The 15246-nt window shown below is 46.0% G+C and overlaps 1 protein-coding gene across 6 annotated transcripts in view; it reads right to left on the minus strand.

Annotated features, from left to right (window-relative positions):
- L1CAM (L1 cell adhesion molecule) overlaps positions 1-15246 on the minus strand; it is a 252656-nt gene that overhangs the window by 88412 nt on the left and 148998 nt on the right. For all 6 annotated transcript variants that reach the window (XM_075324176.1, XM_075324175.1, XM_075324173.1 and 3 more), the window contains exon 2: positions 14439-14574. In XM_075324176.1, the coding sequence (XP_075180291.1) occupies positions 14439-14529 (91 nt within the window). In that variant the 5' untranslated portion in view covers positions 14530-14574. The remainder of the gene's footprint in view (positions 1-14438; positions 14575-15246) is intronic.

The raw sequence follows: 15246 nt of genomic DNA on the forward strand, positions 1-15246 counted from the left end.
GTACTTTCCACTGAGGAACTAATTTAACAAAATTGGGTCAAAGACTATCCACATCTTGTGTTTTGGTCCTTGAGATTATGTACCTGCCCCTGAGCAACTAATTCAATGAAATTGGGTCAAAGTCTATCCATGTCTTGTGGTTTAGTCATTGAGATTATGTATCTGCCCCTGAGGAACTGATTCAATGAAATTGAGTCAAAGTCTATCCATGTCTTGTGGTTTAGTCATTGAGATTATGTATCTGCCCCTGAGCAACTGATTCAATGAAATTGGGTCAAAGACTAGCCACGTCTTGTGTTTTAGTCATTGAGATTATGTATCTTCCCCTAAGAAACTAATTTAATGAAATTGGGTAAAAGTAAATCCACATGTTGTGTTTTAGTTATTGAGATTATGTACCTACCCCCAAGGAACTAATTCAATGAAATTGAGTCAAAGTCTATCCATGTCTTGTGTTTTGGTCATTGAGATTATGTACCTGCCCCCGAGGAACTAATTCAATTAAATTGGGTCAAAATCTATCCAAGTCTTGTGTTTTAGTCATTGAGATTATGTACCTGCTCCTAAGGAACTAATTATGGGTCAAAGTCTATCCATGTCATGTGTTTTAGACATTGAGATTATGTATCTGCCCCTGAGGAGCTAATTCAATGAAATTGGGTCAAAGTCTACCCATATCTTGTGTTTTAGTTATTGAGATTATGTAACTGCCCCTGAGGAACCTATTCAATGAAACTAAGTCAAAGAGCCAGCCCCGAGGAACTAATTAAATTTGGTCAAAGTCTATCCACATCTTGTGTTTTAGTCATTGAGATTACGTATCTGCCCCTGAGAAACTAATTCAATGATACTGGGTCAGAGTCTATCCACATTTTGTGTTTAAGTGATTAAGCTCAAGTACCCACCCTTGAAGAACTAATTCAATGAAACTGGGTCAAAGACTATCCACATCTTGTGTTTTAGTCATTAAGATTATGTATCTGCACCTGAGGCACTCATTCAATGAAACTGGGTCAAAGACTATCCATGTGTTGTGTTTTAGTCATTGAAATTATGTACCTGCCCCCGAGGAACTAATGCGGCCAAAGACTAGCATTTTTCTATATATCATAATCACAATCTTAGCTCTTAGACCAAATGATAGAAGGTAGTATCTTATCCACGTCTTGTGTTTTAGTCATTGAGATTATGTACCTACCCCTGTGGAACTTCTTGAATGATATTGGGTCACAAACTAATCCTGTAATTGTACTTTCCAGATCTACACTCTACACATGTAGCATCCCAAATTCATAACATCTGATGTGAAATGACTTATAATAACTCATGAACATCCCTCAACATGAACTCCTGACAAACATAGTCATCGTTTCTAAGATTACACACGCTTGGGCCAAATGGAAGACAATATCTCACCAATATCATGTGTTCTAGTAATTGCGATTATTGTACCTGCCCCTGAGGAACCTGTTCAATGAAATTGGGTCAAAGGACTAACATTTTTCTAAACACCATCTAATTGTATTTTCCAGTTTTATGGTCCACACGTACTATCCTAAGAACCTTAAATTGAATAGCAAACAAGTAATTGCAGTCCATGGACATCCCTCAACATAATTACCTCACAAACATAGCCATGGTTTCCAAGATCCAATATCTTGGGCCAAATATCAGAAGACGGTAATCCATATCTAATGCTCTAGTGACTGACAGTTATGAACCTGCCCCATAGGAACCTTTTTTATGAAATTGGGTCAAGGACTAATGCTTTCCTACGCATCTACGTCTACTCTTCACTTCTACACTCCACATATGAAGCATCCAGAAAACCTTAAATTTGATGCCAAGTGGCTACTAATGATCCCATATGTTTTACCAGATTTATTCCAATAGGACCACATCTCTGGCTCCAAACCATGTCCTTCTTGAAGTTCATCTCAATGAAAATCAATGTCATCAGATTTTGATGCATTGTAGTAATTTGCCGCTGGTAATTTTAGTGCATCCACATGAGCCAAATCTGTAATTTGGCACTAAGGATCACTGCCAGGTTTTTCAGACTTGGCCATGAATGCTTATTCATTGGTTTTGCCAAATGACTATACAACATGATATTGTAGAGAAGCTTCATTAGATGATAATCGACAGCACACGGGCTGACAGAAATGATGCTTAGTCTGAATTTTTGGGGTTTATAGTCAGTCTGGATTTTGGGAATTCAGGTACTGTACTTTGTTCACAATATCTTAACTAGCATTGTGGGTTCAACTGTAGTTTTTATCATTACTATTCTGGGGTCCATTTAATATGACTTTTTAATCTCTTTATTCTATTTTATTGCGAGGTGTCATGTGATGTAGTGGCATCTTAGGGGTTAAAATACACAGAGTTTTGCTCTAAACTTGCTGATTGTCACATCAGCAACATACGCTGTTCACATTATAGCTTCTGACACGCCACACTATGGTTGTGTGCTCATTCATGGTCAGGCTAGCAAAAGTTAACCTCTGCTAGCCTGTTGGTTACCTCTGGGATCACATGTTGTTGGAGACCTATCACATTTGCTTCCTGCCTTTTTACGATGATAGAATCTGTCTACCCATGCCGACTATAGTTTATTGCTTTTTTGGTTTGTGTGCTGGTGTGTCCCAGTGGTGCTTGGAGTTGTTGTGGAATTCACCTGTTGTCTTGTTGTTTCCTCCTGTTACGAATCGGCGCCGCCATAGCCACAAGCAGCCTGCTGCGGTCCCTGTTGCACCCAGGCGCCGGCTGCCGTTTTTGGCCGTGCCTCGGGTCGTCCAGCTGGCTGCTTCTTTCTCCACGTCTAAGTGTGGAGAGGCGGCTAGTGCGCATGCGCGCGCCGATTTACCCCAGCCAGAGTCTAAGTTCAGTGTTTCGCCTTGTGAGCATACTCAGCCTGATAGTGCCATTTCTGAGGCTAAGTCCTCGGTTCAGGCTACTGAGCATGCTCCTACACTTAGTGCGAAAAGCCTCTTTGCACAGGTACTTGGACATCGTGCCATGTCTAAGTCCTCTGTTGTGTCTACAGAGCATGCTCAGGCAGATAGTTTTATTTCTGAGACTGTTGTTCAGGCTACTGAGCATGCTCAGGCACTTAGTGCATCAGAGGCCAGGTCCGGTTAGGACCTCACTGGGCATGTCAGTGAGGTGGCAGGCTCTGATAGGCCGACACACATCAGGTGTCCTGATGATGTAGCCACTCCGGACTGGCTCGCGGAGGCCCGCCCCTATGACACGGCACCTCACCATTGGTCGTCAGACGATGATTGGTGATGTGTTTGGGGTGTGCCTGCCATGAGGTCATCGATGACGTGGCGGTTCCGGATAGGCCGCTGGTGACGTTGCTGATGACATGGCACTCTGCTATTGGACCTTTGTGGTTCCACCCTGGGTTTGGGGCGGACCCAGGTTATAAAAGGGGCTGGAGACAACATGGAGGTGTGCAGTCTTCACATTTGCTCAGACAGAGCACACCTCCATGTTAAAGCCTCATTGCGGCATTAGCCTTTGTTTGGAAGTGGTAGGTAGGGTTAGGTGTTCAGTGTTTGTCACGCCAAGACACCCGTGGCTCAGCATGTTAGGGTCAGGCGCCGGGCTTCCACCTCCTACCATCTAGTCCTGCTTGTGCCGCCCAGTGGAGTTAACTGGGCTGCGGCTGCTGCGCCTCCTGTCCGGTTGTGCCCCCTACACAGACTGATAGCGTACCCCATGAGCCCTGTGGTGTTAACAAGGAGTTCCTGGGCTGGGTGTGTGTACCCTATTCCCCTCGTATTGGCTTCCCAGTCAACACTACTGGTGTGACCACCTGGCCTGACGTGTCCTTCACACACGTGGCCAGTCGAGAGGTGACCAGAAACGCTAATCGGAGGACCGCTCGGCCTGACGTGTCCTGCACACGTGACCGACAGGGCGCTTTCGTGGCGGTCTTCTGGTCAACGCTACCTGATCACCACCTGGCCTGACGTGTTCCCTGCACATGTTGTCGGTGTAGCGCCAGGTACACCAAAACGCTAACTGGGTTGTCATCCGGTCTGACGTGTCCCTACACACGTGACCGGTTCCCAGGTTTCATGGGTTATATCAGAGCCACCGAGCTCTGTATTCTCCACCTAACCTTCGGGTTGCCAGCAGCTCCATTGTCATCTGGAGCACGGTGGGCCCCAACTGGCGATTGGGATATATAGCCCCTGGTCCTAATCTGCCGCTCCCTCCATAACACCTCCCTGCTCCTATTTTCCTCCTTATCTCTTATTGTCTATAACTCTGTGGGAGCGTGCTGTGAGATAGAGTTTTGGTTCCCCCTGTTAGTCTATCTCTGTGTGTTTAATCTCACTACAGCCTCCCCTAGTCAGGGCATTGTCAGGGCTGGTCCAGGACCAGGAAGGCGGCTCAGACATCCTCATGTGATGCTATACCTGGTGCAGTTAGAGGCTAACCCACCAGGTGTCGCCAAAGCACTACTGGACAGGAACTGTAGGGTAGAAACACTAGGTGGCACCAAGCCTAGTGGAGAGTAGTCAAACAGGCCAAGGTCAATGCACAGAGAGGTAATGTCAGGACAATGGGGAAAACCAAGATAGAGTCAGAGAGCTAGCCGAAGTTGGTACACAGAGGGAGTCAGTCAGTAAGTAGGGATCAGATTAGTCCACAGGGATAGGAAGGAGTGGAGAAGGTGGGTTAGACAGAGGGAGGCACATGGAGGGAGGAGGTCAGAACACCGGGACAGAATCAGGGGATGAGATGGGGAGGGGTCACAGAGAGGTCAAGGAATGCAGACACGGGTCGAGGGAGGAAGTCAGAAGAGGCAGAGGAGGGGAGCGGTAGTGGGACAAAATTAGGGAAGGCACAAGCAGACCAGAGCCGAGTACTTGCCGAAACCGGAAATATCACTGGCGGCGCTGCAGCAGGATTGGTTCCGTAATAGAGCGGAGGGGGGAGTCAAAATTGAGGACCGGAGGAACCCCTCCCCCAAGGTTAGGGAGAGGCCAAAAACCCGGAGGGGCGGGCCAGAAGGGTAAGCCAGCTCTGCAGGAAGCTGGCATACAGAGCAGAAGCATGAAACCGGCTCTGCAGGATGGCGGTCCTGCAGAGTATGGTCATCACACCTCACCTTCAGAGATAACTCTGAGAACAGGGATAGCCAGGGCCCTCCCTAGCCTGAGGGCCAGTCTAAGAGCCTCTGTCCACAGCTTTCTCCATAACCACTGTCACATCTATGCAGTAGTGATCCATCCTGCTGTTCAACTGTTTAAAACTCCTTTAAGGGAGAACATTGTCTGGATATTTCATATAAATTGAGTACATTCTCTAGTTGCAGCTGTTCCACTGATTCTGGAACAATTTTTAGTTTTTTTCTATGTCCCTCCATTCCAAAGTTATGCCCCCTGTAATAATGATGCAACAGGGCGTATACAATAGTACCTCTGTGGGTGTTTTGTTTTTCTCCTCTGAAACTAACCAATGAAAGCACGGCCACGCCCACAAAGACATTCTATGGAACACACCCATAGGATTAGTAGGTATATGTGCATAATATTACAATGGGGATAACTTTGGAGCGGAAGGGCACAGAAAAAAAAAAATACTGTTCCTGAATCAGTGGAACAGCTGCAATCGGAGGTTATACTCAGTTTATTTTAAAAAATTTTAGTGAAAAGTCCCCTTTAAATTTAGAAATTATTTTTTTTTATTTGACCAATATCTATGTTGAATAAATGTGTTCAGTGAAGCATGCATAACAATATACTGTGTGGATTTTTTATCAATTGTTAATCTAACGCTGCCCTTGAGCATAAGGGGCATCTAATGGCGGAGGAGCAAATACTTTTTCATAGTAGGATTAAAAAAGTTGAATAGAGTCTCTAATTTCAGTCAAGGCTTAAAAATCCCTAGATTATACATTCTTAGTAGTTTAATGTTTTGTTATGCACCTGAAAGACTGACTCTTAAAGCTGTGCGCGCTCTTCCCGTAGCAAAACAATTAGCGGGAAATAACAGGAGGATTGTAGACAGCGCGGGGAGCTCACAACTCGCAAGTCTTGGGAATTACTCCTTGTCCCCAATCAGCTTGCTTCCAGCTAAAACTAGGGCAAGTCACAGCTCTCGGAAATGACGGTGACATCGTCGACGTATCTGTATGACCTTTTTTCAGAATATAGAAGAAAAACTGCAGAAATGGAAGTGACAGACGAATACAAATTATTCAACAGATTGGACATCTATGTTTTATGGATATACAAAGCGATCACAGATGCAAGAGCGTGATATCCATCAATATTACATGGTGATGGATTCGGATAAGGTTTATTCTACTAAATATACGATCCTTAGGGTTAGTAATAGTCTTAAAGGGAAATTCCATTTGTAGTTAATGGAATATTATTTTCGGTGTGATTTATGATATTTAGGATATGCCATGAATGGCCGACAAGACTTGGGCGAAAGGAGAGTTTGATTCAACTTTAGGTGAAGGCCCAAAGATGTGACCCTCACTAGATCTTGTGTCTTTGCCATAAATGCTTCAGATTGAAATACCCCTTTAAGGCCTGGTCTACCATGAACATTTGAATTGGGGTTTCCATTTAAATCCCCCAAAAATGGGTTTAAATTAAAGATCTGTGGATCCATGAGAAAGGGGTGAGAATAAGAACTGGAGGAACCCATGTAAAATGAGTGAACCTCATGGTTAAATGTGGGGTCTTAGCCTAACGGCCCCCATGAAAGTGGGTGTCAGGTGACAGGAGGATGAGAACCCTATTATTAAGGTTCTCCTTCCTAGACTACTGACAGCTGTTACACCAAACCAACTTGTGGGCTCTTGACCAGGGCAAAGCCTCCTTGATCCCTCCACCTTGGCCAACATAAACAACATAGACATAACTAATATTTTGGTGGTTCTTAATTTACTTGTGGTGGGAATCAAGTGTGGGGTTGATGCCAAAATTACATCCATAAATCAGTTTGTTAGGATTTTCCAAGGCTAAATATTATGGTCTAGGTGTGATTGAGGAGATGATGGGCTTCTATAGATATGGACACCGAACCTCAAAATTCTTTTGACCGGCAGCACCAGATCTGCTCCCCTCCTATTTATGCTGGTTGAAACCTTCCACCCATGCCAGCTATAGTTTGTCTTTGTTGGTCAGTGAGGCGTGGTATTACAGACTTTCTGGTGAAAGTTGTGCTTATTGTTGGTGCGGTTGTGGTGTTTACCCCTGTTTTTTTGTAGCTTCCATTCTGCTCTTGTTTTCCTCCTGAATCTCTAATTGTCTTTACCTTTGTGTGTGCATGCTGTGGGACAGAGTTTTGGTTTTCCCTACTCTGTCTCAATCTGTGGGTTTTCATTACACTTCTGTGCCTTCCCTCCCTAGGGGGGAATCAGATCCGGACTTATCAGGAGCGGGGCCAGTAAGGAGACTCAAGCCTCTCCACCATCAGGAGTATCAATAAGGTTAGGAATAACATAGAGCCCCCAAGCTTGAGGGACAACTTAGGAGCTCTGGTTCCCTGCTGTCCCATAGTCATTGTGACAGTATGTCAATAGAAAGTGGTCATCAACAGAAAGCAATGGGCTCCTAGAAATTAGAATAAATGATTTTTGGTTTTCCGCTGTCTGTCTTTATCTGTGGGTTTTCATCACACTTCTGTCTCGTCCCTCCCTGGGGGAGGATATCAGGATTGGTCATGAGTAGGGCTCGCAAGGAGACTCAGGCCTCTCCACCATCAAGAGTATCCCTGAGGTTAGGAATAACATAGAGCCCCCAAGCTTGAGGGACAACTTAGGAGCTCTGGTTCCCTGCTGTCCCATAGTCATTGGGACAGTATGTCAATAGAAAGTGGTCATCATCAGAAAGCAATGGGCTCCTAGAAATTAGAATAAATGGTTTTTGGTTTTTTTTGGTTTGTCTTTCACACTTCTGTCTCGTCCCTCCCTGGTGGGAGAGAGAAACATATCAGGATTGGTCATGAGCAGGGCTCGCAAGGAGCCTCAGGCCTCTGCACCATCAAGAGTATCCCTGAGGTTAGGGAGAGCATAGGGCTCCCTAGCTTGAGGGAAAATATAGGAGCCTCGGTTCCCTGCTGTCCTATAGTCATCGTGACAGTATGTCAATAGAATGTGGTCATCATCAGAAAGCAATGGGCTCCTAGAATGAATGACGTTTATGTTATTGTTTGTGATTGGTTGATTACAAATACAGAGTGGCACAATACCATCCTACAATGGAAGAACTGCCCTGACCTGGTGACATGAAAGGGTATAAGTGTCAGAAGAAGCAGGAGGTCTCAACATTACCCTGACTCCTCGGCAGAATGAAGCCTCGGGCTTGTCACTTAGGATTTATTGAAGATGTTGCCATCAGCACTTATAAGATTTCTTACTTGAGGTTGAAGTGGAGATTTAATAAGAGATGAAATGTCTGTTCCAGTCCCTGTCGGCTTCAGAACGGCTCACCCGGAGAGGCACCGTGACACCTACTGACAGTGCCGTCTGGCACTCATCTTACTCACTCGCCCAGGAAGAAAACTTTCTAGTGGACCAGAAGTATGGTAATGTACATCATTTTGGGCATATTTGCTTTGTTTGAACAGTCATTTTGTGCTGACATAATCCCTCTAAGAAGACTCTTTGTTTGTCATGGGTATGTCCTACTCTGGGGAGACCTCTGGCGACTATGTGACCAGAAGGTCACAATGCCTTATTGTTCGCAGATCTACAACTGGTATTTGAATGGATCTACTCTCTTTTAGAGCTGCAGAGGTTAAGGACGCTTTCCTATCTGGCTGTCCTTTGTTGCCTTAATCTCAGGTGCAGCTCTTTTGTGACCACTCCCCTTCACTATAAAAAGTCACATGTCTTACCATCTGATGCTGGTTATAGATTCTCATTCTATTGTTGTCTACTTTGGACTTTGGAAGGAGTCTGTCTCTGGAAGAATTAGAGGAGTCGTGACTATTGCAGCTGCAGTGTTTTGCTGCATTGAAGATACTTGGATTGTTTTCCTTTTTGCGTCTTTTTCCTTTTGACTGTCTCCCTTATCTTGTGACTAGTGTTCTCGCCGTCCTTCTCACTAGCCAGGGTGAGTTCAGGGCAAGCGAGGGCCTAGGCACATGAAGGCGACGGGGAGAAGGACCCGTATAGAGATGTAAGGGAGCTTAGGGTACAGGCTCAGATGAGCTGCAGGAGGTGTCTCCTCTTCCTTTCGCCAGGGCCTTCTTTCCACACCATCCCCATTGTTACCCTTGTGTTGTACTGGATGCCAAGCTAGGAATCTCATGAAAACAGGAAAACCACAAAAAGCCCACATAAATCCCAGCTATCATGGTCGTCTCTCTTTGACTGGCTCAGTCCCAGAGTCTCTTTCTACCATTGGTGACTCCACACATTAAATGTCTTTTTTTCATTTTGGCATACACGGGGTTAATGTCAGTTTTCTTGCCAGCAGCAAGCTCATTACCTCTGCTCAGGTATATTTGCTGATCATGTCTAACCTGGAAAAATACCCTCTGCTCCCAACAGAGGGCGCCGGTTATTCAGAATTCATTCTGGAGCTTGTTCTGGAGCGTGAAGGAGGTGGTTTCTGCTGTTGCTGTCTGCTGTTGTTTGGTGTGGAAGTTACCCCATTTTATAGTTACTTTCTCCTTACCTTATTTACCTCCTATCCACCTTTTTGTGGTCCCCCTGGTGTTTGTTCCTGTGTGTGTGAGTTTGGCTATCTTACTAGTCGTTGGAGTTTTTCTGACTACTGTTCCGGCCTGTTCCCTTGGGTGGTGGGTGTGGAGGGAGTTACACCAGGGCCTGGACAGGAGTCAGGGAAACGCTGAGGGCCCAGACCTCACTACCTTCAAGTGTACCTCTGGTTTGAGGGAAAGCTGAGGGTATATTTAGTCTGAGGGCCAGTGCAGGGTTCCCCCTCCCAGTCACCCCCTGCTTGGGTGAAGTGTGACACCAGAACTGAGAGTTAGCTTAGTCATGGGCATTATCTGCCACATTATCCCTAAGGCTAAGTTCACATTTCCGTTGTTTTGTATCAGTCACATGCGTCGCTTGACGCATGTGACTGATGCGCTGTTCAACGCTGTACAACGGATGACAAAGAACAGAATTCTTTGTCGGATTCCATTGTGTGCGGGGGGCGGAGTTCGGGGGGGAGGGGAGCCGAGTGGGGCCGTGGCACTGAGGACGTCAGTGCCGCAGGGACTGCAGGACAGGTGAGTGAGTGAGTGAGAGAGTGTGTGTGTGTGTGTGTGTGTGTGTATACACACATGCTGAATGCGGGAGGGGGCGGAGCCGAGCGGGGGGTGGGGCCAGGCGCTGAGGATGTCAGTGGAAGTGCTGCGGTCTGCATGGCTGGGGACAGGTGAGTGTATGTGTGAGTGAGTGTGTGTATGTGCATGTATGTATGTATGTATGTATGTGTGTGCACATGCAAAGTGCGGGAGGGGGCGGAGCCGAGCGGGGGGCGGGGCCAGGCACTGAGGATGTCAGTGGAAGTGCTGCGGTCTGCATGGCTGGGGACAGGTGAGTGTATGTGTGAGTGAGTGTGTGTATGTGCATGTATGTATGTATGTATGTGTGTGTGTGCACATGCAAAGTGCGGGAGGGGGCGGAGCCAGCGGGGGGCGGGGCCAGACGAGGGTGTCAGTGGCAGTGCTTGTCTGCATGGCTGGGGACAGGTGTGTGTGTGTACATACATGTGCGGAGTGCGGGAGGGGGCGGGGCCGAGCGGGGAAGTGTCGGCCTCCCTGCACACGTAACCAGCCTAAATATCGGGTAACAGCAAAGCACCCGATGTTTACCTTGGTTACCCGATATTTACCTTGGTTACGGGCCTACACCGCTTAGCGCTGGCTCCTTGCACCATAACCAGGGTAAATATCGGGTAACCAACTAAAGCTGGTGACGTGTGCAGGGAGCCAGAGAGCATGCGCAGCGAAATCCGACGGATCTCGCTGCTCAAAAAACGTTACATGCTGCGTTCCCCCCGCCTGGCGGTCAGTCGTTCCACGACTGATCAGTCGGGCGGAGAGTGCAACGCAGCATCATCAGTCACAATCCGCTGCTCATACAAGTCTATGGGAGCAACGGAATCCGCTAAACGGATTCCGTTGTTTACAAGAGCAGCGGATTGTGACTGATAGATTTTAGCGGAAATGTGAACTTAGCCTAATACACATCGGTTAGGTTTATAAACTGCATGAAAATGGATAAATAGTTTAGGAAGAGTGCTGTGGACACGGGGAGCGTACCCTTCACCTCCTCCTGTACCATGTGTCCCTCTGCCCACCAGGACCCATTACCAAGTGTTTCTTCTGCATCTAAAATAGCTCAGTTCCTGGTGACAAGGGTTGTATGAAAGACAATGATTTCATGGTTCTGATCCATGGTGCTCTGCTCTTCAGCAGAGCCGATACTCTGTTTTGTGCTCCGGAGGATGGGATGCTTCCCGTCCTCGGTTCCTGAACTGGTGTTGGGAGGGGCCTCGCTCCGAGTGATTGCTCTGCTTCATTAGGGAGCAACCTCACCGAGAATGCCACCAGTCGTAGTTCCTGCTCTGCAGTAAGTGTTCTGGCTCCCATTGTGCTTTGCTCTGATCTTGTTTTCCTATCTCAGACCTCTGTTACCTTTCTCCACCTGTGCTCCTGACTCTGACGATCCCCCCTGGCTTCTGACCTCTGACTTGTATCCTCACCTCGACTCCGCTCTCTCCCTGTGTACCTTACGCGTCTTCCTGGCTTTTGACATCTGACTTGTACCCTGACCTCGACTCCGCTCTCTCCCTGTGTTCCTTACGCATCTTCCTGGCTTCTGACCTCTGGCTTATACCCTGACCTCGACTCCGCTCTCTCCCTGTGTACCTTACGTGACTTCCTGGCTTCTGACTTGCACTCTCTCCCTGCGTACCTTACGTGACTTCCTGGCTTCTGACCTCCGGCTTGTACCCTGACCTCGACTCCACTCTCTCCCTGTGTACCTTACGTGACTTCCTGGCTTTTGACCTCTGGCTTACACTCTGACCTCGGCTTCACTTTATACCTGTGTTCCAAACATGACCTCCTGGCTCCTGACCTCCGGCTTGTTTGACTTCCCCACCACCATTGGCATCTAGGGAAACCTAGTGGTAGAACGTCACATATGACTTTTTTAATTATGGGGGTATGGAGCTGAGTTTACAATTGTGACATAAATAATGTTGTTTTACATAGGACTGCAAATCACAGAATAAGTGATCCTGATAAAGTTTTCCCATTTTTTCATTTTGCTCATTCCTTGATTAAAACATTGTCAATCATTGTTTTCGGCAGCACATGTGACGTCTCTGATTTTACATGGGACTTCACCCAGCACTCTGCTATGTACATTTGTGTATTTCTTGTAAGAAGCATTCAAGTATTTTCGGCTTTCAAAGTCACCTTGGCCTCTTCTATTCCAACCCTATGGGGAACCAATTGGAACAATTTGCGGACCACCAGGAAACAGGAATGTGCTGTATCTTTTGTGCTACAGATCAAAATAGGAAAAAGGGTTGAAAGACCCTAATAAGATTGTCGGAGATTGGATTTACACGGCCCCTTGTTTGCCCTTTTATCCCGCAGACGTCTTGTAATCTCCACATTTCAGGCTTCCCTTGTAAGATGTCTTATTTTACGGTGCTCGATTTGATAAGATTGAAAGCTTCAGGGCTGACATTGATCATACTCTACTTATTTTTCTAGGGCTGCATTACTGTTGCTTGATGACAATGTTAACATGCAGTCCTATGTAAACCCACAGTCAGCACATGCAGAATACTCTATGACACGCCTGCTCCCATTTTTCCAAAATATAGGACTGAGGATTACTAGACATGGTGTCAAAGTTCTGCTGAGAGTGATTTATTGATGACTGATTTTCTACTTACGCCCTATTAAATAATCTGGTGATGTAATTGATCTTCTCGCAGTCCTATGTAAAACAAGCCAAATGGAAAACTCAGCTTCATATATCCATAATTTAAGAAGTCACAAACTGTTAAACAATCCTCATCACCAGGGACTTAGCTTGTCATGATGTGACTGCACGATAGTGAAGGACATGGGGCTCCTCTACTAACCCTAGGCTATCTCTGTCCTCAGTGGTACCCCTAATGGTGGAGATGTCTGTGACCTGTGCCTTACTATTCTCCTGACCAAATCTAATCTGTTAGCCCCTCCAGGGAATTAGCATATCACAATGTGACTGCAAGATAGTGAGGGACAGGGGGCTCCTCTACTGACCCTAGGCTATCCCAGTCTTCAGGCGTACCCCTCATGGTGTAGATGTCTGTGACCCATGCCTTACTATTCTCCTAACCAGATCTAATCTGTTACCCCCCCTCCAGGGACTTAGCTTGTCACAATGTGACTGCAAGATAGTGAGGGTCACTCATGCTAGGGACCCTACGCTATCCCTCACCTCACGATTACTCCTAATGGTGGAAGTGCCTGAGTCCCCGTACCTTACTATTCTCCTTGCCAGATCTAATCTATTACTAGAGAAGGAAGGGGCAGGAGTGTGATGGAAACACAAATTAAGACAGACAGGGAAAAACTCTAACTCAGACACATTGCAAACACACAGCAATAAACAGTAGGAGACTAAAGAGAAAAGCAAGAGCAGGAAGGCAGCAATAAGGGTTAACACCATAACCGCTCACAGCAATAATGCACAACAAGCACCAGTAAGTCTGGATCACAACACCTCACCAGACCAGTATAGAGAAGCTATAGCTGGCATTAATGAAATAGTCAAGCCAATATATATGAGGGGAGCGAACATGACTGGCTCCCCCACAGCATGTGATCAAAGAGACTAACAAGCAGACCAGCTGTCTGATTTCTCAGGCAATGCATTAGAGATATGCTACAAATGAATTATTAAGCCAATAGCAAAACTGAAAACGTCCTCACACATCAAGAAAATAATATTCTATTCATGATATTATGAAAATCTGAAACTATAGGGAAAGGAAGGGAAAGGAAAGGGAAAAGGAAAAGGGAAAGGGAAAGGGAAGGGAAGGGAAAAGGGAAAGGGGAAGGGAAGGGAAGGGAAGGAAAGGGAAGGGAAGGGAAGGGAAAAGGGAAAGTGAAAGGGAAAGGGAAAGGGAAGGGAAGGAAAGGGAAGGGAAGGGAATTCTTAGCTGCTGTTCTGGATAAATTAGATTCTCCCTGTTGACTGTAGGAGCTAGTGACAAGTGTGCAAGTGTGGCACCTGCTGCCATCTCCTACCAGCTGCTCCTGCGGGTTCGGTGCCCCTGGCCTTGGTGCTGAAGCAGACACTACTGCTGCCTGATATCAGTGCAGCCTGTGCACAGAGGATTCTGAGCTGGGACTTTGTGCATCAATGAAATGAATAGTGATGGACAAGATGCAGGCAGGTGTTGGGTGCAGGCAGTACTCACAGTCTTTAGGTAAATCCAGTGCTCGGCTGTGGCTGCAGAGAAGGGTCAGTAACAAAGTCCCCAGAACACAGGGCGTCGGAGGGAGAGGCATAGCGGGGGTCCCGGTCCTGGATGATTTATGAATAGAGGGGCCCACCTGTAAGGGAGAGAAGAGATGAGTAACAGATATATATATAATGGGATCTGAGCCGCTACAGCTCCATAATCTGCATCTGCATCTCATATATATATATCTCGCATATACACCGTATTAGTGTGTATATACAGTGGAACTTTGGATTACGAGCATAATTAGTTCCAGGAGTGCGCTCTTAAACCAAGTTACTCTTATATCAAAGCAAATTTTCCCGTAGGAAATAGTTGAAGCGCAGACGATTCGTTCCACAACCCAAAAATATTTACTGTATTTATAGAAACTTATTACAGTAATATAAAATAATGTCCTGTATTCATATAGAATTATTACAGTGCACTAATACAAAATACTGTACAGTAAAAAACATAAAACAAATTAAACTGCACTTTAGCTTACAATAGAATTGTTTGTGTGCGAGAGGTACAGTATACGCAATGTGCTGCACTGGTTATCCAAAAGAAAGTACAATACTGTGTCCACAAATGCAAACTGATAGACATGATGTATAGTATATACTGTACTGTGCAATGGTATACTGTATACAGTACATATGGACAGAAAGTTACCTCCAGAGCGGGTCAGAGCGCGGTGAAAGGACGGAACCGGAAGTGTATACATTGGAAATTTGCTCTTATTGCAAAGCATTGCTCTTAAACCAAGTTAAAAATTTGT

Source organism: Anomaloglossus baeobatrachus, chromosome 9, assembly GCF_048569485.1.
Source record: "Anomaloglossus baeobatrachus isolate aAnoBae1 chromosome 9, aAnoBae1.hap1, whole genome shotgun sequence".
In the NCBI taxonomy this organism is placed as follows: Eukaryota; Metazoa; Chordata; class Amphibia; order Anura; family Aromobatidae; genus Anomaloglossus; species Anomaloglossus baeobatrachus.